At 44.9% G+C, this 26,176-nt stretch overlaps 1 protein-coding gene across 1 annotated transcript in view; it reads left to right on the top strand.

Annotated features, from left to right (window-relative positions):
- Cap-D2 (CAP-D2 condensin subunit) overlaps nt 1-26,176 on the top strand; it is a 64,210-nt gene that overhangs the window by 27,904 nt on the left and 10,130 nt on the right. The window contains exons 17-26 of the mRNA XM_077654724.1: nt 667-920; nt 3,509-3,593; nt 4,619-4,758; nt 7,672-7,804; nt 8,999-9,074; nt 12,319-12,489; nt 16,265-16,539; nt 17,686-17,791; nt 22,930-23,053; nt 24,769-24,924. Of these exons, the coding sequence (XP_077510850.1) occupies nt 667-920; nt 3,509-3,593; nt 4,619-4,758; nt 7,672-7,804; nt 8,999-9,074; nt 12,319-12,489; nt 16,265-16,539; nt 17,686-17,791; nt 22,930-23,053; nt 24,769-24,924 (1,520 nt within the window). The remainder of the gene's footprint in view (nt 1-666; nt 921-3,508; nt 3,594-4,618; nt 4,759-7,671; nt 7,805-8,998; nt 9,075-12,318; nt 12,490-16,264; nt 16,540-17,685; nt 17,792-22,929; nt 23,054-24,768; nt 24,925-26,176) is intronic.

The following is a 26,176-nucleotide window of genomic DNA, read 5'->3' as shown; positions in this document are numbered from 1 at the left end:
CATGTTGCTAGATGTGTAATGTTCAAGGAATGCACTCTAGGAAGCACTTTTCAGATTAATTAAGCCAGTGTTGGTTTTTACCGGTTTAAGTTCAGTGTTGGTAGGGCCGGCTAGCGAGCAGTCTAAATTAGACTGAACAAAAAAAATTGCTGGCATAGATTGAAAAGTGCTCCCAACATTGCATGCTTTCATCATTCAGCAGCATGTTGCCCTTAAAAAGGTAAACAATGGCAGAACAGGGCAGAACACAGAGACAATTAAGTCAACAACACAGCAGTTAATTTGTTGTTGCAGTTACAGTATTCAGTGATGAGGTGCAGCCCATTGGATGTCTAAGTTATTGTTTTATCAGATTTTTTATTGGAATTTGTCGTGCTTAGAGGCGCGGCCATTCTTAGTTTGCGAAGCCATGGTGAAAAGTTGCATGCAATGTAGCTGAGCAAATAGCCAGTATGTAGAGTTGTAATTGAGTGTCTTAGATGGTTGCCCTACGGAATCTCAGAGCTACAGCATGACGTAAGAAAATTGAGGTAAAATCATCAGATGCGACATCTGTAACTCTTTCTATCTGAAATGTGGAACATTAGTTTTTATTTTTCCTGTGTTTGTGCACCCCCTCTGTATTTTTTTTGCACACTTCTTTATTCTTTGCTGCACTGTCCACAGGATTGCGCCATCTTTGCCGAGAAGATCCAGGCCATGATCCCGGTGCTTTGTGAGCTGCTGCATTCACGCACGCAGTCAGACACGCAGGAGGCTATCAACTTCTTCGTGTCAGCCCACCACCTGGGCATCCGAGACGCAACACTGGGCATCCGTAGGATGCTGCCCCTGGTCTGGTCTAGGGAAAGCTCCATTCGAGAGGCTGTGGCCAACTCGTACCGGGACGTCTATTTCAACCAGCCCAGTGCTAATGCCAAGTACGTGCCGACATGCCACACGCAGTCTTACGCTTCCTCCTCGGTGAACTGTTCGCTGATCAACAGTACAATTTTGGCCAGCATCTGTCTCAAGAGCAATGACTGACATTGTGAATGCAAGACTAATCCCACCTCCCCCTAATACTGCTGCCACCCTGGGAATCAAAATGGCGAAAGTCTCATAAATTTTGGAAAAAAAACAAGATTTGACATCTTTAATGTCTTTCTAATGATATCGCAAAAAATTTTCCTCAAAAACAGCCCAGGAATGACTAAAAAAGCTTTTGTGATCTTAGGTGCCTTAAGGACTGGCTAAAATCTCTTATGAGAATGAGAGTTTTCTCAGATGTTTTTTTACGTGGCTGCCCTGCTTGCAGAAAGCATAGCATGACAATGGCTTCATAGATTTTCGTGTGCATTGTGCTCCTTGATAAATTCTTTATGCAGTCTCGTTTCTGTATATCTGAATTGCTTTCTCATTTTTTCACTCTGTCATTAATTCGGTGTGACGATAATGAGTGCATTATGCAAGCATGGTTATACCATCCTGTGAAGAAAAAATCAAGCTGCTGAAAGTGTTTGGAGAATGTCACTGCATCAGCCATTCCTTTGAGTAAACCCTAAGAGAGAATGCAGGCTCCTATCAAGTTTTGTCTTCACGCCAGTCCTTCTGCAAGTTTCGTATACTAGCAGTGAAGCATATAAAATTTATAATGTCAAAACTACTTAAGATATTTCAGTGAAATATTGTATTTAAGCATTCAGAGGACTTCAGCATGCCAAATGTCATTGCTCTGCACCATAAAATAAAAAAGATTCACTTCTGATCCCCGCGTCCCTCCTTAAATCTGCCGGTAAAGTGCAGGTATGTAAGTAAAGTGGAGTTCAAGCAGGAGCGTCCTTGGGTTTAGTTGTGGTGACCCTCACCTTACCACTTGCTAGCCAAGCTAAGTTTGTGGAGTCAGTAGAGTGATTGCTGCCTTTGGGGGCAGTGGCATCAGTTTCTTTTCAAGGCCAGAAGAAATTCTGAGGAAATCAGAAAACAAAAATTTTTGTTCAGCTTTCTTTTGTATTCTCCTGACTCTCTCGGATTTTGATTGTGGTGATACTAATGGCAATGTTTTTTCTTGGGGGGGCGGGGACAGGAGCACCAAACACAAGGTGACTGGTCATCTTGGGTAGTTCTGCGTCCTTAGAAACTGATGTAATTTTAGGCCGTTATCTTGCAGATACTGTGCTCAGATTTTTTCACTGTTTTGCAAATGCCTACTGACAAGTTCTGTCATGTGTTGTTTCGATTACAGCGAAATCTCATTCATTTGAGCTTGCCTAAGTCGAGCTTCCAGCTTGCTTGAACTGATGCTTCAGACTTGTCGGACTCGCTTGTATGTATTTCAGTGAGAGAAAGCGCCCAGTAATTCAAATGCATGAGCATGTGCAATGGTACGTCAAACAGACTGAACAGCCGGCTTGGCCCAGGTGGCAAAACGTGACAGCACAACGGCTCGCCTCCAGCTGGGCTGGTGGCTGGGTTCACCAGCCCAGCAATGAGCGGCCGCATGTTAGCAGTCATTGCAGCCAATGAATGAGCGCTTTGAGCACACAATTATCCCGTTGCTACTGTTGCTGTATGCACAGCTTGCCAATTTCACCCACAACCATCGTGTCCCAGCATGGGCTGCCCAGCATGCCCAGCATGGGCTCGCGTATTGCCATTGCTGAAACTGCAAGCAGTGTAAGTGAAATCTTGGCAAAACAAGTGCATGCAGACACTCCTAATGGATTACTTTTAACTGTGGGATGCTTTGAACTTCTAGCTGGAAATGCCAACTACAGGTGTGACGCACCGACATCGTGCCTGTGCATGTCGGAGGCCACTATAGATTCATAACTTTTTTCCAGTCTTCAATGTAGTGGCTGCATACATGCAAAGAGGCCTAGCGATCACTGACACGAATCTAATGTAGTTACCTGCATGGTGCACTGAGTTAGCCCCCATTCCATTTGAGCTTTCTTCAGTTTGAACTCCGTGCAATTCAATCAGATTTTTTCCCCTGATGAGCTTGTATGTGAAACTTTGACTGTATGTTGAATTATAAACCTTGAGAAGTGAAATATGTATGTTCTAAACTTGGCTTTGCACCTGTCTCAATGTAAGTTGTGATATTTTTAACCGCCTTTCCTGTTCTTTCTGCCCTTTTGATAGTGAAGAATATGAATTCTGAATTTGTATTCACATACTATTCAGATTATAAACTCAAGTAAGGGCCACACTTTTTTATTTTTAATTTGGCTCTGAATTTTTAATGTGCAGCCCATAAATGAATTTTAAAAAAACACCAAACCATATTTTTCTCTCAATTATCTAGTCCAAAACGAAATTCGGGTCTTATATGGGTGCAGCCTTTGCACAAGATTATACCATACATACTATATTTTCCATGTTTGAGCATGGACATTACAACCGTTTGCTGCTTTGGGATGCTTGTGAAGTGAATGCAGGCACTCCTAAGTGTGCAACGAACTGGGACAAAGCGCTGTCTGCATATTATTGTTTTCATTGCGATATTTCCTCTCCCCTTTTCCAGAACAAAAGCGCGCAACATTGCTGATGGACTGTCAGATCTTGTTTACTCCGCATCTTCAAGTGAGCTGATATGCCTTGAACAACTGGTAAGCTGTCAGTGCTTTGACGGATTGCGTAAAGCATTAAGCCGACAGCTGTAATGTAATTTCTGCTGGCACCATTGACAGGCATAAAGACTGTCTGTGGTTAGATAACTGGCTGGTTTGCTCTGAGATGTCACTTGTCGGGATTAAATTTGGTCACAAATGTTGATCACTTGTAAGTGTGGTGACTGGACTTGCACATTGTATCCAGAATATGCTGTTGTGTTAGCTGGGAAAGTGTTTCACTTTAGTGTAAAAAAGCTGTCGCGGCATAATATAATTATTAAGTCACCTGCATTCTCATGAAGAGAACAGCATTTTCCTTTGAAAAAGAGGGGGGAGCATGGTTTCTTTTTTTTCGGTACCAAAGAATGGGGGCATGTCAAACAGGCAAGTGCTCAACTCTGAAGCACCTAATGTTCTGTCAGTTCTCGGCCTCCTGTTATTTTGTATGTGCCATGTCTTTGAAAAAAACGAAGCCTTGCTTGGCACCGCATTTGTATTTTTGGGTTCTTGTACAGCATATGCAGTTTAAATGTGGTTCAGCAAAGCTGAAGGAAAAAGATTGCTTCTTTTTTAACCATCAATTTTGTTGCACTCTGAAAGAGTTTTGTGTAGGTGGTTATTTAGGAGGGAATTTGTTTGAGGGAATTTTGGAAACTTGTGTTTACGGGGTTTCACTTGTACATTTCACTGCATGCAGCTGGTGGGCTGTGGAGCAGGAACACATGGTTTATTAGAACTCAATACCACTGCTTGACTAGCATCACTTTTCATGGCTCACTTGGCTTTCTTGAAAGTCTCCATCATTCTCAGGGGCCATTCCAGACAGCATTTTATAACTGTTCACTGCAGAGAGCAGTAGTACCAGCAAGAGATATTTCATTATGCAAACCTGTTAGCTTCGACAACTGTTGCTTGGAAGGTGTGACATTCCCTAACAGTTCTTCAGATTCTGTTTTTTTTTTTCTCATCTGATGTACCTGGGAGAGCGTTCTTGTCTCGAAATTGCCGTCCTTCTTGTTCAGGTGACGGAGTTGGTGAAGACAGGCGACATCTCTCCCACAGTCTTGCGACTGCTGTGGGAGAGGTACAGCAGTGCTGACCAGCCAGAGACCAGCAGGGCACATCGTCTCGCAGCAGCCCAGCTGCTCTCCATGGTGGCCAGGTACATGCAAAACACTTTGGCTGGGAAAGGTCCGCTCTCCCCCTGTGTTATACCTTATTTACTCGCATAATTTGCACACCCCCAACTTTTTATCTGGATTTTTGAAAGAAGAAAAAAAACTTTTACGTGCATATTTTGCCGCCCTCTGCTGTGCCAGACCACTGGCATATACGCGGGAGCGTGCAAGGCAGGCTTCGGAAATATCGGCGCGGCCGTGTCACCGTGTACGGTTGTGGAAGGTGCGAGTGGTGAAGGCACGAATTATGCGCTGTTTACCTGGCTCACTCGCACTGGTGGTCACTTTCCCGGCCGATTAGTTGCGTGCATGCCCGGTTCAGAAACTACCGATTCAGTTTACCGCTAGTCAGTTGGGCCGCACGCGATGACACCGCTTTACCACGCACATTATCTCTTTTGCCTCCCACTGCTGCTTTCACGATTGTATCGGCGTGTTTATTGCTTTGAGCTGCGCACATGCCGTCATGCCATCCCGTGGGGAACTATCTAACGTGTGGCGGGGCGCGAGAGGGCATGTGTGTTATAGTATTGGGAGTCAGCTTTTTTTTTTTTTTTGCCAGCGAGGGTTACGAGAGGTCTATATTGCGCGTTTTGACCTTTGTAGCATTTTTTAAAGACTTGTTCGGAAAATGTTTGGGTAATTTGTGTACCCTCTTTTTGAAGCTTTAATTTAAAAGCAAGGAATGTGCAAATTATGTCAGTAAATGCGATACATGGATCCTCTTTGTGCACGTTTTACATGAATGCTGCACATACTGTGGATAAGGCCCCTAGCTTTCTGCAGTGGAAAATTCTAAATCTCTTGAATACAGAATAAAGATTCCGTGGGAAGTTTAAGACGCGTGATAGAAACATGCAAGTTTATTTTTTGAGCACAGAGGTCCCTCTTCTAAAATTGAAGATGGCTGTTGTAACTCAGCATCAGGTAATGTTTGCCTGTTATCTTCAGTGAAAGAACGGTGCTTGTTTGATACTAGATCTCCATGATGACTGAATGATGCCTCTGCGTCAACAGAGTTGTTTGTGATGGACAAATGTTTGAATGCAGTGGAAGAGTGTTAGGACCACTTCTTTCATTCCAGCCAAGAAAGACAGGACATCGAAATATTCACTTGTTCATCTTGCTTAGAAACTGTGCGAGGTCTCTGTCACTGGGTTTCAGTTCTCTAGCAGTTATTGGGTGCACTTGCCACTCAGCAACTAGGCCTGGTGATTCCTAAATAAGTCCAGGCATGCTTGCAAGCCCTAACCTTTTTTCTGGTAGAAACCTAACCAGCAGCGGATCCTCCTTCGATTATGGTTGGTCTGAATGGTTTGGGATTTGGTTATAATTGTAATAATATTTATTTTAAAATTTGCCTGAGGCCTCAAACTCCCCCTAGTGTTATATTCGTGCAAATAAGGTAAATGTCATTTTTCTATTCTATTGTTCTTGATGATGTCTGTAACAGCTGTACTAAAATAAAAAAAAACTTGGGGTCTTCCTAAGCACATTCTTTTAAGGAAGAAAATGCAATAGCATTCAGGTTGCCCGCTGTGGTGGCGGCTACAATGAGTGTCTAATGTTGTTGTGATTTTCCTGCCACAACTTCTGTTGGAAGCGATTCCATTGCTCTTATATACTATATGCATCAGTCATCACCTTCAAGAGTGTTCGGTACCTTTCATTGGATTGTCATTTGGGATTATACTAATCCAACCACCTAATCCACCTTAATCTATTTCCTGGGGTGGGCCTACTTCCAAAAGTTTGTGGTCCTGAGGAATTTTTGCAGGTAGGCCAATTTCAAATTTTTTTTTTTTGGCCGGGGGAGGGGGGGGGGGGGGGGGGGGGTGTTCCTCACATTTTCAAATTTGGCAGTGCCCTATGATTGGCCCACTGGTGGTCATGCGGTGTTGATGGTGGTGATGAGATCCCGTAAGGATCACGTGAGCGCCGCAGTGAGCAGATGTCATTTGCATTGAATTTGGCAACAGTGGGAAGTTTGCTCACAGTCCAGTGGGAAGGTTGTGATGACGTTACAAGGTCGACCAATCGGGGAATTTTTATTGAGACGACTACCTAAATGCTATCGCGTTAACATGTGGGGGTCCTTTGGAATTGCAAATTTGGTAGTGCTCTCTGATTGGTTCCTTTGGAGTCACGTGGCCCTGATCATGTCATCTAATAGACCAATCAGGGAATTTCAAATTTGGCTGTGCTCTGATAGGTCAGTTGGGGTCACATGACCCTGATGGTGGTCACGTGACCAAAGTTGACCAATCAGGGAATTTTGTTGCCGAGAAACTGCAAACTGCATGATGACAGCTGAAATGCTATCGCATTAAAATAAGAATTTGGATGCTATCAAAAAATTCTGCGCAAAATGCTTAAATCCGATTTTTCGCACAATCGTTGAAAACTAGGGGTCTTAACCATGGTCTACAAAAATGTATGGGATAAGGGGTTTGCGAGACGTCAGTTTCTATGCTGTACTGAATTGGTTGCACATACAAGTCCAGTTTTTACTTCAGTACATTTCCTCAAAAGGCTAAGCTGGCAAGCTCTGCAAGGGCCACAGTCTTCTGAGAAAACAGAATGAGCAGCTCTGCAACTGATATGTGCAGGTTCTGTTGTTTTTTCTTTTTTAGAAGATGGCAGCACCTGTTCACATGACTGACTGGGCTGTTCGTTCTGGCTGCACACTGATCTTAGGGCCTGGATCAGAAGTGTCTTCTCAGGCAGAAAATATCTGCTAAAATTTTGCTGGAGCCACTCGCAAAAAGAAGGGGAATGATTCCAGATTTTTTTAGCTACTACTGATTGACAACTCCACAGCTTTTCTCTGCTTTCCTCAGTCATTGCAAAGTTTGTTTGTTTTTTTAATGAAGATTCTATTTGCTGTGCTTTCACAGTGCTGATAATAACATGGTGAAGAGAAATTTGGAGACCCTGATTTCTGTTGGATTTGGAGAACGCGGGAAAGCAGACCTCGACCTCTGCGGTCAGACGTGCAGCATTGTCGAGAAGCTTGGCCACTCTGACTCGGTAAGCTTAGACTTGCAGGGGCTTATTTGCTGTTGTGTTTTGTTTGCATGGATGTGCTTTAATTGTTTGAGCAGTGAAATGCAAAGACATCTGTGTGCAGTGCAACATTGGTGCACATTATCAAATCCCAGGGGGTAGAAATTAACCTGGAGCCTTTCACTGCCGTGTCCCTACTGGTCACCAGCAGGAAGAGTGAGTGGCTGCATAGTAACAGGAGCTGCATTATTTTTCATGGAGTCAAAGTCAGAACTGGTCTTTTATTTTCCTTCTCATTTGTTGTTAAAAACGTATACAAAATTGACGCCGATTGTCTTGCATTCTTCTCAGAAGAGGCTTGAAACTTGTTGCGGACATAATGCATAACTTGTTGTTTTGGAAATGAAATGAATAAGGAAATAAATTGAAGGTGTGTAATTTACTGCTAGTTTACTAGTTGTTCTCAAGCCTTAAAGTTTGTTCTAAATGCAAGTTGATTTCTATAAAAGGCTGTAAGCCGTTTTCATTCGAACTTGCATGCACACTGAGCCTGTGGGCTAGGAACTTCTATGTGGTACTTTTGCCACTAGGCATGAAAACGAACAGGAGTCTGTGCAGGAAAGCATTTTTTTTGTTTGCTTATTGCCAAATTCTGGCACTTTCCCATACGTTACATGTTGTTTGTGTAGCGAGAGCTACACTGGATTACCAGTCCAGCATTTCGCAGTGGCCGGTAGAGGCCAGTTGTGCGCATGCGCCGTTACCATGTCAAATGGAGAAGAGCAGCAGGTGCAGTGTGAGCTTCGCCGTCACCGCGGCCGCTCCACCATCGGAACCGCGCGTCGCATGCGCAGCATTGCGTATAAAAGGCGGAGATGTAATGGGCGGCTGTATCACAACGTTTGACATGGATGCAGAGAAGTAGAGTCCAGCCGCTGCTAAACGGCGGTATAGACAAGAGAAGATTAACTCTTCCAAAATTGAGACCGCTGCATGCTACTTCACAGATCATCGGGCAGTGTTAGTCTCTGTCAAGCAAAGTGAATAAAAGATGTGTATACCCAGTGTCCCTCATTGCTAAATGTACAGTGACCACAACAAGCTCAGCCAGGGAAACGTACCTCTCGCTACGTATATCCTGGCATAGCTGAGCTAAGCCACTGCCAATTTTTTGTTACTCATTCTGTTTTTTTATTCCTTTCCTGTGCTCTAATGTAGCCCGACAAAGAGCCAGTGCAGCGTTTCGAGAGCTCCCATGATATGTTTGGGAAACTGAGAGGCCTCCTGCTAGAAAGTAAGTGTTGTTGCCATCTCTAGAAGTTTAGTAAATCATGCATACCACTTACCATTAAGTTTTTATTTAGGTGCACTTTGTATGCTTCAGTCGCAAGACTGCTGCAGTGTGTATATCCTAATCATGCACATTGGCATTATGAATGAGTGGCAACTTCTATAAGGTAGCATGCTTTGGTTGCCATCACTGATTTGATTGTTTTTCTAGTGATATATGTGCCATTTCAGAGCACCTTGTTTTCATGAACTGGTGCAGGGCATGTGTCTTGGTTCTTCTTACCCCAAGTGCTATGCTGCGATACATCATTTACATAAAGCAATGATGTCATTGCTAAAGAGGATGGTGCAGTTTATAGCATCTGCCATGTTTCGTGTACATCTGCCACACCAAGCTAAGCTGAATTTTTGCTCCCACATGTACTGTCTGTTAGGCAGTCACTCTGAAATCGACCTAAAACAGTAGAACCCCTCTATAGTCTAGACTCGGAGAGGGTCTGTCCCAAAATTTCCCGGAATTTTTTAAAAAAATCATTTATTCAATACCAGTTTACAGTCTTTTAAAAAATTTTCAAAGTAAAGTATTCTCCCTCTGCTTCGATGCACTGTTGCCAACGCTTCACCCAATCATTGAAGGTGCCCTGGAAGCCATCAATGGGAACCGCCTTCAGGGAGGTCGTCGCAGCTGCTTTTACAGCCTCTGGCGTCCCATGCAGAGTCCTTTTTGAGGTTCTTTTGATCCTTGGAAACAAAAAGAAGTCTGGTGGTGCCAGATTGGGGCTGTATGGTGGCTGGTGCAGCGTTGCCACACCCATTTTGGCCAGCACCTCGGAGACAGTGAACGTGGTGCGGCTTGACGTGTTGTCATGGTGCAAGATCCAATTGTCGCGGATGTCTTTTCGGACGCGTCGAACCCTGTTGCGCAGCCGTTTGAGCACTTCACAGTATAACTCCTTGTTGACTGTTTGTCCCTGTGGCACGAATTCACTGTGAACCACACCTTTTCTTTCAAAAAACACAATGAGCATTGCATTGATTCGCAATTTGCTCAATCTTGCTTTTTTCGGGTGAGGAGACTACGTGGTGTGCCACTCGCTGCTCTGAAGCTTTGATTCGGGATCATACTCAAAAATCTTTGTCTCGTCCCCTGTGATCACTCTGTCCAGAAATTTTGGGTCCGTTTCGTAGTGTTCATGCACTTTCTGGCACTTCAACAAACGCTCTTCCTTCATCTCACTCGTCAGGACTTTTCGCACTATTTTCGTGCAGACTTTCCTCATTTTAAGATCCTTCGTTAAAATGTGATGAGCAATTGTTTTGGGTATTCCACACTCTTCTGCATTCATCCGAACACCTAATCGCTGGTCCTTCTCCACAACTTGACGCACTTTTTGCTCTGAGTCGTCTGTTTGTGAGGTCGATGGGCATTCCGAGCGGTCATCGTTGTTGGCGGACTCCTGACCTTTCCGGAACCTCTTGTGCCACATGAAAGTTTGGTTTTGTTTCATCGCATTGTCACCGTTGGCTTTACGAAGCATTTCGAGTGTCTCCGCCCCATTTTTACCCAGTTTCACACAAAACTTGATTGCATAATGCTGCTCCAAAAACTGGTTCATTTTTTTCTTGGCGAGGGTGCATTAGACACCTCTGCACGGAGCATGGCCTGCCTCAACAACTGACCACAGGGAACTGAGACTGGTCTTGTTTCGAAGCTTAGATCCCCTGCCATCTTCTTCGCTTGAAGTGCCGCCCCGCCAGACGGTGTAGCCGACTACAAAAAATCATTCTGGGAAGTTTTGGGACAGACCCTGTATATCAGTTGTTGGTGATGGCATGGCTCTGAGGAGGCTCTCTGGTAATTAATTGGCTACTTACTAAACTCAGTGTTGGTTTATAAAAGAAACACTCACAAATACCTTCCATCCTGCTCTTATGGTCCCTTTATGTGATGATTTATTTTCAGCTGTAACATTTCATGTTATCACGTTTTCGATTTTGTTTATGTCTTGAGGAAGTACTGCATTTGCAGAAATACAATGCGACTACGAATATAATGCAAGTTTGATTTCATTTGAAAACAAAAATTTTGTGTGAACACTGATTCATTTTTCGCAGCCTCAGCGTTGTTTTAAGAGTCAAAAGTTAAGAAACGCATGCGACACAGTCAAGGCACGGTGGTACTGCTCACGCAGTGCCGCCACGCCTCCGTTTCTTGCCGCCGCTTCTGTGATGCTTCCTGTGCTTCACGCTGCCATCCTGAGAATGTTCGCCCTTTTCTTCCCTTTCCTACTCCTCACAGCATTTTTACTGTCTTTCCTTTCTCAGCGACCGGTGTCTCCTCATTCCTGCTTTCATAGCCAGCTTTACTTTTTACAGCAATAGCTGTTGGGCGCCTGTCCCTGGCTTTCTTGTCGCCGCCGTCGCCGCCATTAGTGCACTCCCCTCATATCACGATCAACCTGGTTCGCATAAGCCTACGGGTGGCTCTGTTTGGAACAGCCGCCTGCCAGTGCAGCGGTGCATCACTTGACCACTGGTGTATAGGTCACGTGAATAAACGCCTAAACAGCTATCGCTGAATCCCGCGTTACACAGTCATAACCGTCCTGTGAGTTTTTTTTTTTTTTTTCCGTGCACGTCGCGCGCTTTGCCTCACGGCCCTAAGGACTTGAAGTTAGCTTCTCCTCACAGCTCCTGAGCGTAGTGGTGAAGCTATCTTAAAAAGCACCGTTGTACCTTCCGCGTAATGACAACGCGCCGCGCGCTTTGCCTCACAGCCCCATGGACTAGACGTCGGCTTCTCCTCGCAGCGTTCGAGCGTGGTGGTGAAGCTATCTCAAAAAGCACTGATTTATCGTATTTATTGGTATGCATTTGCCTCCGAATGTCGGCCTCACGCGTGCCGCGTTGTCAACATTCCGCGGGTGGTACGTCGCCACGGGCAGATGCTCTTTATTATTGCCGTTTTTTTTTAAGTCTTTTGCTATAACCGAACAAAAAATGCACAGTCATCTATGGGAGGCTAAACGTGACCGCAGTTTCACTTTACTATATCCAAGCTTACTATATAGTGGGGTTCTACTGTAATCAGGATGTCTAGCAGGTGGCGGGGTGAAATGGAATTGTGTGACTCCCAGTAGGGACGATGTTTGTTCCCCGAACACGCTGGAACAGGTCAGTTCATGGTGATTGGGTGCTGAAACAAAGCAGAGTGTGTCTCACATGTGCACTGCCTGAACCCTGTGCAGCCTTTACTGACACCAGCACAACTGTCTGGATTCCCGCCATGGAGAGGGCCCTGGATGTTATCTACAAGCTGGCCACGCAGCCGGACCAAATCGCTGACGATCTTCTGCATGGCCTTGCCGAGAGGCTGCTGTCACGATGCAAGGAGAAACCTGTCAGCGATGCAGTGAAAGGTATTGTATTTACTCAGATTTGACACTTTTTTTTTCTAGGTCCAAACGAGTATTGAAAATTTCGAATAGGAATGCAAAGAAGAAATGCCTTCAACTATCTAGTCAAGTATCCAATCATTATGAAATGAAATTTTAGAAAAAGATAAACAGCAAATGTCTTTATTTTTCAAATAGTGTGGGGCCTTTGCAACTGACATAAACAAATATAGGCTGACTCGGCACCATACTTCAAAAAACATGATGTGCGCAGAAATTTATCTTGCTTGATCAGACAGCATAGCAGTGTGCAATCTGTAATGTGGTCATACAGAGTTAGTGTAACAAAATGAAAATTCTGAATTGACGTATGGCTGGCAACTAAAGATATTATGGGTTGTAAAACCTCGCAGTTCGGACTTCTAGGGACCAGAAGAAATGCCCGAATTATCCGAGCATTAAGTTGAAAACTCCCCACTCCTCCCCTGAAAAAAAACTGCTGGAAATGCGAAAATTAGGTGAAGTCTTGTAAGAAGCCTCCATCACACAAACAGCAAAATGCCCGTGACGAGCGTGCAGTTTCGGCAAGCTGGAAGAACAACGCAGACTTAAGCAAAGGGAATAGCCATTAGTGACACCATCGTTTGCGCTCCCGGTGATACCTTGACTCGGCCACCCTTTGGGAGCCCCATACGAAATTCTGCAAGTGGGCTTTCTAGCATATTCAGCCAAATCGTGGTGGTGAAGCTCACACTAGAACATCTCTAAAGGCGATGGGATGTGTGCCTTCGGTGTGGGCATTAAGCAAGTAACACATAATGAAAGGGTCAGACACAAAACCACGCACATTCGCATTGCGATTTTTCGTAGCGGGTGGTCAGCCATGTTATTTTCATTACGTTGAAATGTGGGAAGGCCCACTTGCGGAATTTTGCATGAGGTCCAAGTCGAGCAGCATCCGATTGTGATCGGTCCAAGCAATAAACAATGGGGAAGAAAGCGGAGGAGACAACTTTGTACTGTATTCCTGGCACTTTAAACTTGATCTTCGGAAAATTTGTCCAGATACTGTGGTTTTGCCACGGTCGGATGTAATGTAAGTCGGCGCGGTGTTCGATCACTAGTGAATATTCGGGAATTTTCGAATATTCGAAAATTCTTGAATAGCAATTTCTGGAATCGAACATGAACAGAATAGGTTCATATTCAGCGTTTCAGTTGACATTGCGTATATGATGTTGCAGTTAGGGCTGGATTGACCTGGTTTTTGGGTTCCTGACTGCGGACTGTTACACCTGCGGCTATATTCAAAATTCATATTCAAAATTCATATTCAAAATTTTTAGTTTCTACACACCCCTCCTTTTACTGGTAATTGAAGGCGGAAGTCGCCCCTTGTGTAATGAGTACTAAATATTATGCTGAATAACCCCTTCAGGCACCAATTAAATCTGCTGAAAGGAAAATTCTTTTTTGTGCGTAAATGACGATCAGTAGGCTAAGCAGAAGTGGTGTGCAAAAAATTATGCAAAAATATTCATATTTAATCATATTTTATTCGCGTCCACATTTCTGGACATGGCACCTTAAAGCTCCAGGGAATTATTAGGTAGAATATACGCTTCAGGGAATTATTCTATTGTCCATGACTTATAAAACAGATAAAAGCAGTCATTCTGTGATGACAAGCAGATGAAAATTTGGTATTTCGAGCACCGAACGTGGCTTTAGATTTGCAGCCTTCACGTCGGCACCGTTGCATAATTAACGTGTTCAGAAGTTGGGGCCACTGGTTGCTTCCATCATAACTAATGCTTCAAGTCCAGCTGCATCGAAGCGGTCTCGAGTGATCTGAGCACAGGTGGAAAGGGAGAGAGAGAGAGATAGCATCTTGCGGCCTGTTTTACACATGGTTTTTGCAAAAATCAAAAATCATTTTTAAAGGTCGTTGTTTGCTCAATTTATGTCAGAGACCTGAAACAAACTGTCCCCTCACTCTACCAATGTGCTGATTGTTGTTTTGTAGTCTTAGAGCTGAGCGGCCAGCTCTGAACCTGACCATGGTGTGAGGGCACGGGTTCCCCTTTTTCATCTCCCCTTGTGTAGTGCTGCCACTTCGTATTTTTCTCCGTCTCGGGTTTCATACAAAATATAATGATTCTTGCTAAAAACCGCAGCGAAAATTTCAAAACAATAGAGAAAAAATGTTCTGACTGTCACTGAAAATGGTTGCTTCCTTCCGATTTATGCGTCCTACAATCTTGCACAGGCGGTCTGGGGCCCCTTTTTGAATATTGGCAGGGGGCCTAAGAACCTCCTAGACCTCCCTGAGTTTAAGCACTGGTCATAGCACACTGTGTTTGTCGGCAGCGGCTCAGCTAAGTGGCGGTTCTTTGCGACCATCTGCGGGTCTTCATTGCTCGGTTGGCCGCACTTCTTCTTTGGAGGTGCTTCTGCTTCGGCTATTTTCATGAAAAATGCTTCAGCGTTGGAGTCGCCCAACGCTCTCTTTGTACAAGCATAAGTAGTTTTCAATGCCCGTAAGCAGTAAGGCCATTTTCTACCATACGTGCACAAAAAAACGGCATGTTGTGGGGAGAAAATGCCACTTTGATATTATCGGCATTCAGGCGCCAACGTCCACATTTGTGGACGCGCCACTCTGACCGTCCACCGCAGCACTCTTTCTTCGTCTATGACGATGAAGATTGGTGTGCCGTTTCTACATTAACCTATCGACACATTCCGAGCCCTAAATTGCATCATTCGCGATCATTTGTAAAGACAGAATGCAAAAAGAAAAGCTATTTACTCGTCCCTCCAAAAAACGATGTGATGCGCACATTTTCTTTTTTTTTTACAAACACATTTCGCTGTAGCTGCATGAGATGGCGCCACAAACTTGACAGGGAGGGTCGAAATGGTAACAGTGCGGTATTCAAAGGTGGAAATTTGCCTTGCGTGCGAAAATATGAGGAGGCTTAGGTTGCGTCCACATATGTGGCCACAGCGCCTGAAGGGGATAATCAAATCCTTTTTTTTTCTATTCCGCATCAGCAAAAGCAATCCTGGTGTTACAATATTGGTTGCACTGTACTTGGGTGAGTATAGTATACTTCAGATCTACTTTAATTTCTCACTTCTACCATGGCCAGTATAAGCAAAGCTTGTACAGTGTGCTGCATTCAACACCATAAGCAAGAGAGAAACTAGATAGCAGAACAGCTTGAGGCAGCTAGTCTTTTGCAAACCAGTTTCTCTCCAAGCTGCTCATTTTGCTGTTTTCCTGCCCTGTTAATGCTGTCGCTGCAAATGACCAGCCGGAGTTCTTCTGCAAGTGAAATTTTAGCAGACGTTCACTTGTTAGCCTGCGCAGTGGCTTTGCGAGACTAGCTGCCTTGCTTTGAGCTTTATTTTCATTGCAATTTTTTGATTGCCTGTACTTTACCGTCCCCTTCTTTCGCACTTTTTTTTTTCCCTCTGCTCACGTTTTACACCATGGTTGTGGTGTGGCTGCTGAGTAACAAAGTGACGTGCCACTCGGTGGTGGTAGAATTGGAAGAGAAGTGGCACATTTTTCTAGACTGGTTAGTGGAAAAAAATTGCTGCAGAAGTCTCCAACTCCAGAATGCTCCACACATGGTAGAAGCAGCAACATCATTCTTTTTTGCTTATTATCCTCCTCTGCGCTCGACAGTTTCAGGTGCCACATTTAGAGAGTATTAAAACACCCAGAGGTACTGTTCAAACCGTAGAAATCAACGCCTGGTACATATAACTTCTCCCTGTTGCACACCAGGGTCACAAGACTTGCAGGATCAGCAGGAAAATGGAGTGGTGTCATCGGAGGAAACGTGCACGGCACCTCTTCTCAAATGTCCAAGCCTGATGCTGTCACGTGCTCTGGCTTGCGTGGGTCAAGTGGCGTTGCGCCAGCTCATCTATCTCGACGTGGATGTGTTTGCTCAACTGAAGCGAAGGCGGGAGACCATCAAGGACGAAAAGGAGCGGGTCACGAAACGAAAGAAACGGCAGTCTATGTCTGCTACGGGGCATGTCGTCTCCATGAGCCAGGTAGGCCAGGCAACATCAGGCTTCTCTGCAAAGTGAAAGGAAAGCCTGGCTTGTTTTCAATTTTTGTGTGCACACAACTTGTCTCAGCAAACTGCTTCACGCATCTAAACGTTCACCTTATATTTGTAGTGCAGAATCCTTTTATAGAAGACTTTTTCATTTCTTAGTGTTCATTTTCTTTTTCCTTTCCTTTGTTTTTTGTTACTTGCGTGTTATTAGACGTTAGTCTGTAACAAAGCCGATGATATCGATGCGGAAGCTTATGTGCTGCACCCAAGAAAACCTAAGAGTGGCTACTAGTGGGCCACGACACACAGGGATTAGGGCCCCGAAGATCGCTGCCACAGTGCATGTTTTAATAAACAAGTGCATATCACCTGTGTCTGGGTTTCATAGGCTGTTGTTAAAGCTTTACCTTGATAAATGTAGTGTCTTATTTATTCAAAGGAGCGGGACAAACTTTAGTTGGCATACCACTTGGCTGCTTGCTTCGAATTCCCTCTTCTGCAGACTGTAATCTTGCACTTATCTGGAGTCCTTAATGGTCATTTCTTGTTTTGTCTTATTTTTCCTTTATTGTGCTGCTCGCCTGTTCTAAATCTTGCACGAAGAACATTGACAGTGGCAGTTTCTTAGTGTCTAACTTCCAATCAATGGCTGTTAAAAAAAATTGAGGGCAGGACCATGGACAGCATGCAATTTGTTATGAAATGTCACTGTTGTGTGGACAAGTTTCTTGCCCTATACAGTCTGAGTTACTTTTGATTCTTCTGGCACACATTTTTTTTTTTTTTAAAGAAATAAAGCACAAGGACCTCAAACATGACAGGAAAGACTCCTCCACTGGTGTTGCCCACTAGTAGCCAGGCGAATCATGGCGGTGTCTGCTTGACATTAATTATTCACTGGCTGCAGCATGAAAGATGCATTCTTTTATTTAATCGCACCGTGCATACACATTTGGCAGATCACTTTTAAAGGCAGCAGACAAACTGCATTGCTTCTACTGCAACTGCAACATTTTGCTGGGCACCATTCCATTCCATACCAATTGTTTGTACATAGGGCAAAGGCTCACAGCAGTGAGGAAAAGTGTTGCGTGCTTTTATCTCATTTTTAATGATGCTCTCTCTGCTTTGTCGGCAGGAAGGGAATGACAGCCAGAACCTCGATGATGAAATGCTGGGCCCAGTTACTGATGACACGGACGCAGAGTACATCATCCACCTTTTGGACAATGTGGTGTTAGGCGGTAAGCATTGAGCGGCTTTCTTTTTTTTTTTTCAAGTTCTCACAAAATGGCACAGCTCTTTTGTTGTTGCGTGCTCTCTTCTGTACTCCGCCTCCCCTGTGCCAAATATAGCCTGATGAGCACTTGTCATAGTCAGAGAAATTAAAATGGTTGGCACGTTGCATTTGGTTTAGTGGTTTTGTGATGGTTTCGCCTTTGTGAAAGCTGCTTGGCGCCAGTAGATTGGTGGACACTGGCGTTGGTTTACTCCCTTGCTCTATGTCGGATATGTGTTAAGGCTGGAAGTTAGCGTCTCATTTAGTAAACCGGGTAAGAACAACATTGGGTAGACAAGGAGCGTAGCCGTGGCATTGCAAAAGTGAAATTTCAAGAAAAATAATTGGGTAGTAGATGCAAGCCTAGTAATGAAAGAAGAGAGTGTGCTTATTTAGAACAGGAGGAATTCGAAAATCATAATTGTGGTCTGCTTCAAAACTGTCAAAAAACATGAGGCCCACCACATACAATCGAACACCTGACGTGGGTACCTGGCCATCAGGTGATGGCGGGGGGTAAGCGTGCAAACACTGTCGCCCGAGCGTTTTTTTTTTTTTTTGCTTTTTCACCCTCCATGTCCTTCTGACGAACACGCCTACTCAAACATGCTCAATACTTACATATATATATATAACACAACGCCAGAAACTAATGCCCTGGAAATATCCTCGTTCAGCTAAGGGCCTCAACAAAACACAGTAAGTACACTTCCGACGCCTACAAAAAGAGGCATTCTCATATCTATCCAGGTTACATGCCATACGCCCAGACTCCTTCGACAGGGGATGCCACGTCTGGGGCAAGATCCTCAACCTGTATCATACAGTCTGGGCCTGTCAGGCCAATTTAAAATCAATGCTCATTTGTCAGCCAATGACCGAGGAGTGGGAGGTGGCTCTGACCAGCTTGCAGCTCAAGGACCAAGTCCCGCTCCTCAACCGAGCAAGGGTGGCAGCATCAGCCAACAGAGTCCCGGACTAGGAAACCCGACCGTACTATCCCTTGCTCTTAAATGCCTCAATAGAACATTTTCACCACCACCACCATAATATAATGCTAGCTCAAATCAGAGGAGCGATCTCTCCTTGGGGCCGTTGCAAGGAAGTAGGGCACGCTTACCCTTTATTGCAGGGCAGTTTGTATGACAGGTGCTCTTGCCAGGAAAAGAGAGGATGAGGATCAGCTGGGTACTGTTGATGTCCTGAGGCAAATGAGCTTTATCCTCCTTATCCTGCTTCTAAGCATCCGGAGGACCCCTTTAAAGCCTCTGGGAAGCAGGTGGGAAGGCTCCTAAGAACTCTCCCCTCGGCCTCCCACATGTCCCATGTATGTTGCCTCACTGCATTCGCTCGCTAGTGCAAACTCGTAGTGGAAATGAAGTGCAGTGAGACTTCGATAATTCCAACTCTGTTAATTCGAAACCCCGGCTAATTTGTAGAATTTATACGGTCCCATAATTTGTAATGTAGATTTTAGCATTTAATTTTAACCGGCAGCTTGCACCTGCTCATTTAATTCGCAGACGCGAGGCGCTATGCGGGATCGGCGGAGTTTGAATGGTTTTTATTTCTCACACAAATATTTCAATCTCAGCGTAGTTTTTATTTCGTGCACGCTAGAGGCCGTGCCGAACTCAGTACAAAATACGCCACGCCCGGATTAATTGACCACGTGCCCGCTCTTCTCATTGCACCTCTTCAACTGACAACAACCCTTCTGTACATGTGCCTTAAAGCTGGGCCGTGCCTCATATCTGATGTAAAGCCCCTCTGTGGTCGCTGACACTCTGTTTAAGGAGCATAAATCTTTGAGGAGAACCGCTCCCCTTTTTCCGCATCTTCGTATGGTTTTTCCGGTTCCAATTTCCGCCTTTCGCAAGTAGTCGTCTTGCGTTTTACAGCATAGACCGCTTATAACGCATACCGCGGGAGTCGGGGAAAACCCTCATTATAAGCTGTACTGCACTGTAACCAAAACATAGTTGTTCCATGCATTCGCGTTTTCAGAATGGTTGGCCTACCTTTCAAAGTGCACCTGACAATGCATCAGACGCACAACAGTGCAGTCACAGGCAACAAAGAAGTTTATTTGATCTTTTTGTCGAAGCGTCGTAGTGAATGGAAGAACGACGTTATTTTAGTGTGGCACTGCGATTGAACTGTGTTGCTAATGGCTTCGTCTTCAAAAACAGTGAGGCACTTCAGGGCTTGCTCGCTGAGGTTTCTCTGAGTATAGTAGAGGCGCAGTTTGTTGCAACAGTCGAGCACATGTTTGCACGAAACTTCTGTTGCACTTTCACTCACTTCGTCGGACTCATCCTCGGATAGAAGCTCATCGCTACCGCGCACCGCTGCCACGATGTCTTCATCCGAGGTAGCTACTTCACACGCAACGCCGTTGGGGTCGACGACAACGACGTTGAGCTTATCTCGTGCCGGTCCTTGAAACGCTGAATAGAACAGTTCAGTGGGTTGAAATCATCATGCCCCAAAAGGTTTGCAAGGCACCCGGCCTTGGCTTGCAATATCGAGCCACTCACAGGAACTCTCTGGGCCCGAAACTCACGAAACAGTTCAAACAAAGCGGCGATATCATTTTACTTTGACGCACGAATCCGCTTCCTAGCAAGGGACGCCGAGTCTTCCTGTAGCTGTTGTTGCAACTTGTCGCTGTTCTTCCCAATGGCGGACACAGTAACGTCAGTGACACCGTACTTTTTTGCCACCATAGCCTTTTTCAAGCCACTCTCGACATCCCTCATAATGCTCTGCTTGGTTTTGAGAGCTTGCCGTTTCCTGGCTTTCGGAGGAGCAGACGTCAAAGGAACTGAAGACGGCCGAGACTGGTAGACTTGCCTACATTGTCAACTTTTCGCTACACGCAACGACACATATCTCGCTCATGGGCTCAGGCGTGACAAGTCGCTCCCGCATCTGTGCGTAGTATGAGCAGCGCTTGCAGGGTCATGCCGGGCACTCGCCGCCGCCGCCGCCGCTCCAGCATGCTCGTCTGGCCGTGCCATCACGTGCTTTCAAGTTTTGTCCAATCAGGGAGGCGCATCGGAGAGTGAGAGGAAAAAAGCCTGCTTTGCAACTTCTATTTTTGTTTTCTATCCTCTCCTGCCTTCTGTCTTGCCTCGAACCACGCCGACAACGCTCCCCCGCCCCGCCTGTTGCCCCCTTCTTGCCCAATCTGGATAGCACGCTCCTCGCGCCCGCCGGTACGTGGGCCGCCAAGCTATCCAGAACCCGCACTATATGCGGTCTTCGGTTACGCGCTGCCGCATAGTAAGTGGTAGGCCAATACATTGAACTCTATGGGAAGCGAAGCGGTTGTCACAAAAATCCGCATACAATGCGGTCCCACATTATAAGCGGTTACGTTATAAATGGTTTGAACTGTATAGCTGCTCTATCCGTGCCTTGGCTTGCCTTGGTATACCTCGATCGCCATGGCGCAGCGTACTTCAACGTTCGAACAGACCTTGTATCCTTGCACTGCTATGCTGTTTCTCGGCCTCTAGCAGTCTGACTTTTTTTGCACTTGGTACGCGATAGACTATAACCACAGTTATGCAACGCCGCCCCAGACAGACTCGCCCTAAGGAAACGGGAATCACCGTTTCCGTTCAAGACCGGAAGCTGAAAATCTACGTGAGGAGTAAGCGCCATGGGAGAGAAGGAGGGTGGTGCAATTTAACCTAGTCGATGTATTTGACCTTTGCTACTGCAATCGTGCGTGCTCTGAGAACGTCAGAGTATCAATGCGCCAGCCAAAGTGAACGGCAAAGAGCTTTGCTGGTAATCGAGTTGCTTCGAGAGAGATGCACGACCATATTCTGTGGACGTCGAAACTGATGTGAAAAAATTCGGGTGACTGGCACTGACACAGTGACCATGGCGAGTCCAAATGAGCTCCTGATATAGGAGCACTTAAAGGTGCACTAAAGAGGAATCTGAACTCGTCTTTTTACCATGGGAACTGCATCTACAAGCATTATTAGCAACTTAATAATAATAATAATAATTGGTTTTTGGGGAAAGGAAATGGCACAGTATCTGTCTCATATATCCTTGGACACCTAAACTGAGCTGTAAGGGAAGGAATAAAGGAGGGAGCGAAAGAAGAAAGGTAGAAAGAGGTGCCGTAGTTGAGCCCTGTAGTGGAGGGCTCGGAATAATTTCCACCACCTGGGGATCTTTAAATTGCACTGACCTCCCAGCGTTTTTCCTCCATAAAAACGCAGCCGCCGCGATTGGGTTCGAACCCGGGAACTCCGGATCCGTAGCCGAGCGCCCTAACCACTGAGCCACCGCAGCGGGGTTCTTAGCAACTTCGAATTATTATCCTGTGCGGCCAATTGCCCTAAATAAATCAAATTAAACGTCCCGGCTCCCGCCTTTTTTTTTTTAACTGAACGCGGTATACGTAGGCGGAGTCAACCAACGCTTGGAGTGCCTTTCAGCCAGTCCAGCAGCGGCTTCGCTTTCGCTTTTATTTTGTTTTTTAGGTTTCAGTGAATAAACACTTTCAGTCACAGACAATATAGCCGCAAATTATGCCCACGGAAATAAAGATACACGTGGACTCTTTGATTTACGTATCACTCTGCCAATGGCAGAGCGGCAAGCCGCCGCGGGACTGGCTGACGCGTTGGTTGACTCCTACTACCTACCGCGTCGACTTTTAAAAAAAAGGCGGGAGCCGGGACGTTTAATGCGATTTAATTAGGGCAATCGGCTGCACAGGACAATAATTTGAAGTTTATAAGAATGCCCGGAACGTGCGTATAGAGTTCCCTGGTAAAAAGATGGGTTCAGATTTCTCTTTAGTGCACCTTTAATTGTTAAATGCCGAGCATAGCTTTGTTTTGAGCTCGCCTTTTTCGGTCGTAAACGTGCTGACTTCGAATATTTTATGCGGTCCGACAAGCTTCGAATTAACGAGGTCCTACTGCAAACCACATTTATGCATCATGAATTGTTTGTCTAGCTTCGAATGGTAGTGCACTTTATTTTGGCTGGCACTCGACACCTTTGAGATTTTGTTCATTGGGACCCTGCTGTGATAATCGTTACCGTCATGTTTTCGCTGGTTTGCAGAGGAGAGCTCTCTTGGTGCATGGAGCAAGCTCGTGGTGCATGTCGTCACTGAACAGAGTACATACACAGACGATGGTGTGCGCAAAGTGGCTTCCCTGGCCCTAGCCAAGCTGATGATGGTCAAGTGAGTCCTGGTGCTGTCCTCTTTGTATGAGCCTGCAGGCTCATCATGCATGAGTACCACAAGGAGTTGTTTGTGTGTGATCAAAGAACGAGCAGCATGAATTGACAAGTGCGACTTCAATGATGCCACCGTACTGACTTCATCTGAACTTTGCGTTTTGGCACAGTCATTACAGTAATAGTGATATGAAGGTTGGCTTTTCCTTGGAATTTGGTTATTGCATAAATGCAATATCTGCGATCAGACAATTCCTTTTTATCCTTGTCCGTTCACACTGGCAGTTCTGATTTGGGCAAAAAAAGTTTTTGGTTCACTTTGTGTACCTTGCATACAACTTGCATTGTTTATTGATTAGAGAGGAACCTGCAATTAGGCTTCAGTCACTTCAGGAAAACGATGATGATGATGACCTGCGACCTCGGGCGCAATCTACGGGCGGCACCTGCAAGCTTCTGTGTGCACGCATTTTGAAGGCTGTTCCGGCGTGGGTCATGGAAAGTTTGGGTGCGGCCATTACATCGATCTCTTTTTTTTTTTTAATGTTTCGGGTGGGAAAACAGGGTGCAGCCCTTACATGGTATTTTGGCCTCTTTTGTTTTGTGCACTTGCAGAACTGGGCTTTATGCATTGACATTCTTGCTTTTTTTTTTTCATTTTGATGAAGGAATTGTAGATTTTTGGTGTGACATTTTGTGTACAGTTTTGAAATGTCTATGCCAACTGCTTTGTAAAAAATAGAAAAGATTTGTATCATAGAAAAAAAATCGAGGAATAAAATCATGCGTATCATGCACTCAGAAATGCAGTGAATGTTGAACCAGTCTCATGCCACATTTTGTCTTTATCTGCAGGCATTTTGAAAGATGTAGAAGAGGGAAAAAAATATATTAAAAAATTCCTCCAGACATAATGCTGAAATTTTGTGCAGTTAAGTTCGAAATCATTTCTAACACGCAGAAAAAGTTTGATCAAAATCCATTGAAAAAAAAAAAAAGTTAGTTTTGAATGTCGCTAACCCCCTTAAATGCTGCCCTTGGCTGAATTGTGGGACGATGAAATGGCAAACTTTTCACAAACGGATCAATTAGCCCCGCTCTTATTGGTCAATATGTCCGCCAGTCCGTGCCCACCAATAAGGGCGGGGCTTTTTGACCATTTTGTGACTGTTTCGAGATTGTGACCTGGCCGTAATTTGTCCCCTGGTATGTTCACCAACATTTGGGAGGCATGACTTAGCACACAACTGAACAACTGGGAAATGTTTTGTTGACCAAAGGGCTAGCTCACCTAATTCACATTTGGCCTAACCACTCTAAATCGTCCATCTTGTTTTTATAACGAAGCCTCGGTCGATTGTGTGACGTTGTGGTAGTGTTTTGTGGTAGCCTTATCTGAGAATCTTATGAATGGCTCTCTCTTGAAGAAAGGGTGCGGGAATCCTTTTCACAGAAATGGTGGCAGCAACTGTTGAACTGTGCGAGAGCTTGAAGACACTCGAGGGCAAGGTGTACTGCACTAGCATCGTCAGCATCATTCTGTACTCATATTTTCTGCATTTGTAGCCAGTTTTGCACCTTAGCCTGGCTGTGATTGGCGTATTGGTCGACCACCGGGTTTGGAAAGCGCAATTTAAAAAAATAAACAGGCGAGTAAATACGGTTCATCCAAGGCACAAGTACCAGTTAACATGTTCTTCTACCTTCTCTGCTATGCAGTGCTGACTTCTGTGACAAACACCTGACGCTGCTCTTCAACATCTTGGAGAACTCCCCAGACCCTGTGATGCGCACCAACCTGGTTGTGGCTGTGGGTGACCTTGTTGTCCGTTTTCCAAACCACCTCTACAACTGGACGGAAAAGATCTACGCTCGGTACGCTGCTTCCCAAGAGCTCAAATACTGCTGGGCCTTGCTGCTAGGGCTGCTTCATGAGGTTTTCGTAAATCATCATAGGATTGGATTTTCAGTTATATCTGTAGCAGATTATACACAGTGCAGTCTACTCATAACGATATTGAGAAAACTGGGAAATTCGATCGTTATAACCGATCATCGTTATATCTGGGCCGGCAAAAAAAGAAATAAAGCGAAAAGAACACAGCCGCATATTCCCCCATCCCTGCATGTAGGTAGTGCCCCATGCATGTCGCCACCCAAAGCGGAGCTCCTGTCAAGGGCGCACTGCGTCTTGGCACTCTGCCAGGTTCGCTGAGTGAGCCACCCCTACAGGAGCTCCCATGGAATGATAAACCCTCCTTGACGTTATCAGCGCACAGCATCTTGGTGCGCTGCCAAGGTTCGCATTGCGGACAGCACCAAATGGAGGAAGCTAAGAAAAGCTAATGCTTTAAAAAAAAAGTAAATTCTCAATGACAAAAATGGGGGTTTGGTTCAGAGATATCACCTTGCGCTTAGTCACCGCCAATTTTTTGCTTACTTCACGAACACACAAACGAGCAGAAGCGGCGGAAACTATGTTTGTGCGAGAAAGCATTGCACGGCAGCAGCCAAACAAGCTCTTCCCTACTTCCTGCAGCAACGTGACGATGATAGCATTTGGTTCCCAAGGCCGTAGGTAACACTGTCTCACGGATTTTGCCACACTGGTCTGTTTGCAGAGTTTTTACGTCATTCGCTTCAAAGCATTTTTTTTAATGAAACTTTCAGACCAATTTTGTGGAAACACCTTCCAGGCGGCCAGAATCCTATCACTAAATCCATTATTTTTCCAATAATTTTATCGTTGTGTATGGTTTATTTTTACATAGGGGCAATGCGAGGATTGATAAATCTAAAGAATTTGAGTGTTATAAGCGATATATCATTATATCTGGTATTGTTATAAGTGGATTACATTGTATATAGATCACCACAAGGGTGGATCAAGGCAAGACTTGTTAAAGAAGCCTTTTCCCAATCCCTCGTGACAATATTGAAGCTTTCATTCATTCCAGCTTTCGTCAAATATAACTAGATTAAAGGTCATGTGTCGCTTGTCACAAAACAACTGGCTCACCATTTGATATGCGTTTATTTTCTGTGACGCAAAAATCATCAAAGCTAAACTATTAAAAAGCAATAGGGCTATAATTTTCAAGGGCTAGATTATGTGTACAGTCGCTGA

Source organism: Amblyomma americanum, chromosome 2 (genome assembly GCF_052857255.1).
Source record: "Amblyomma americanum isolate KBUSLIRL-KWMA chromosome 2, ASM5285725v1, whole genome shotgun sequence".
Taxonomy (NCBI): domain Eukaryota; kingdom Metazoa; phylum Arthropoda; class Arachnida; order Ixodida; family Ixodidae; genus Amblyomma; species Amblyomma americanum.
The sequence above is the reverse complement of the archived record's forward strand: the minus strand, read 5'-3'. Positions and strand labels throughout refer to the sequence as shown.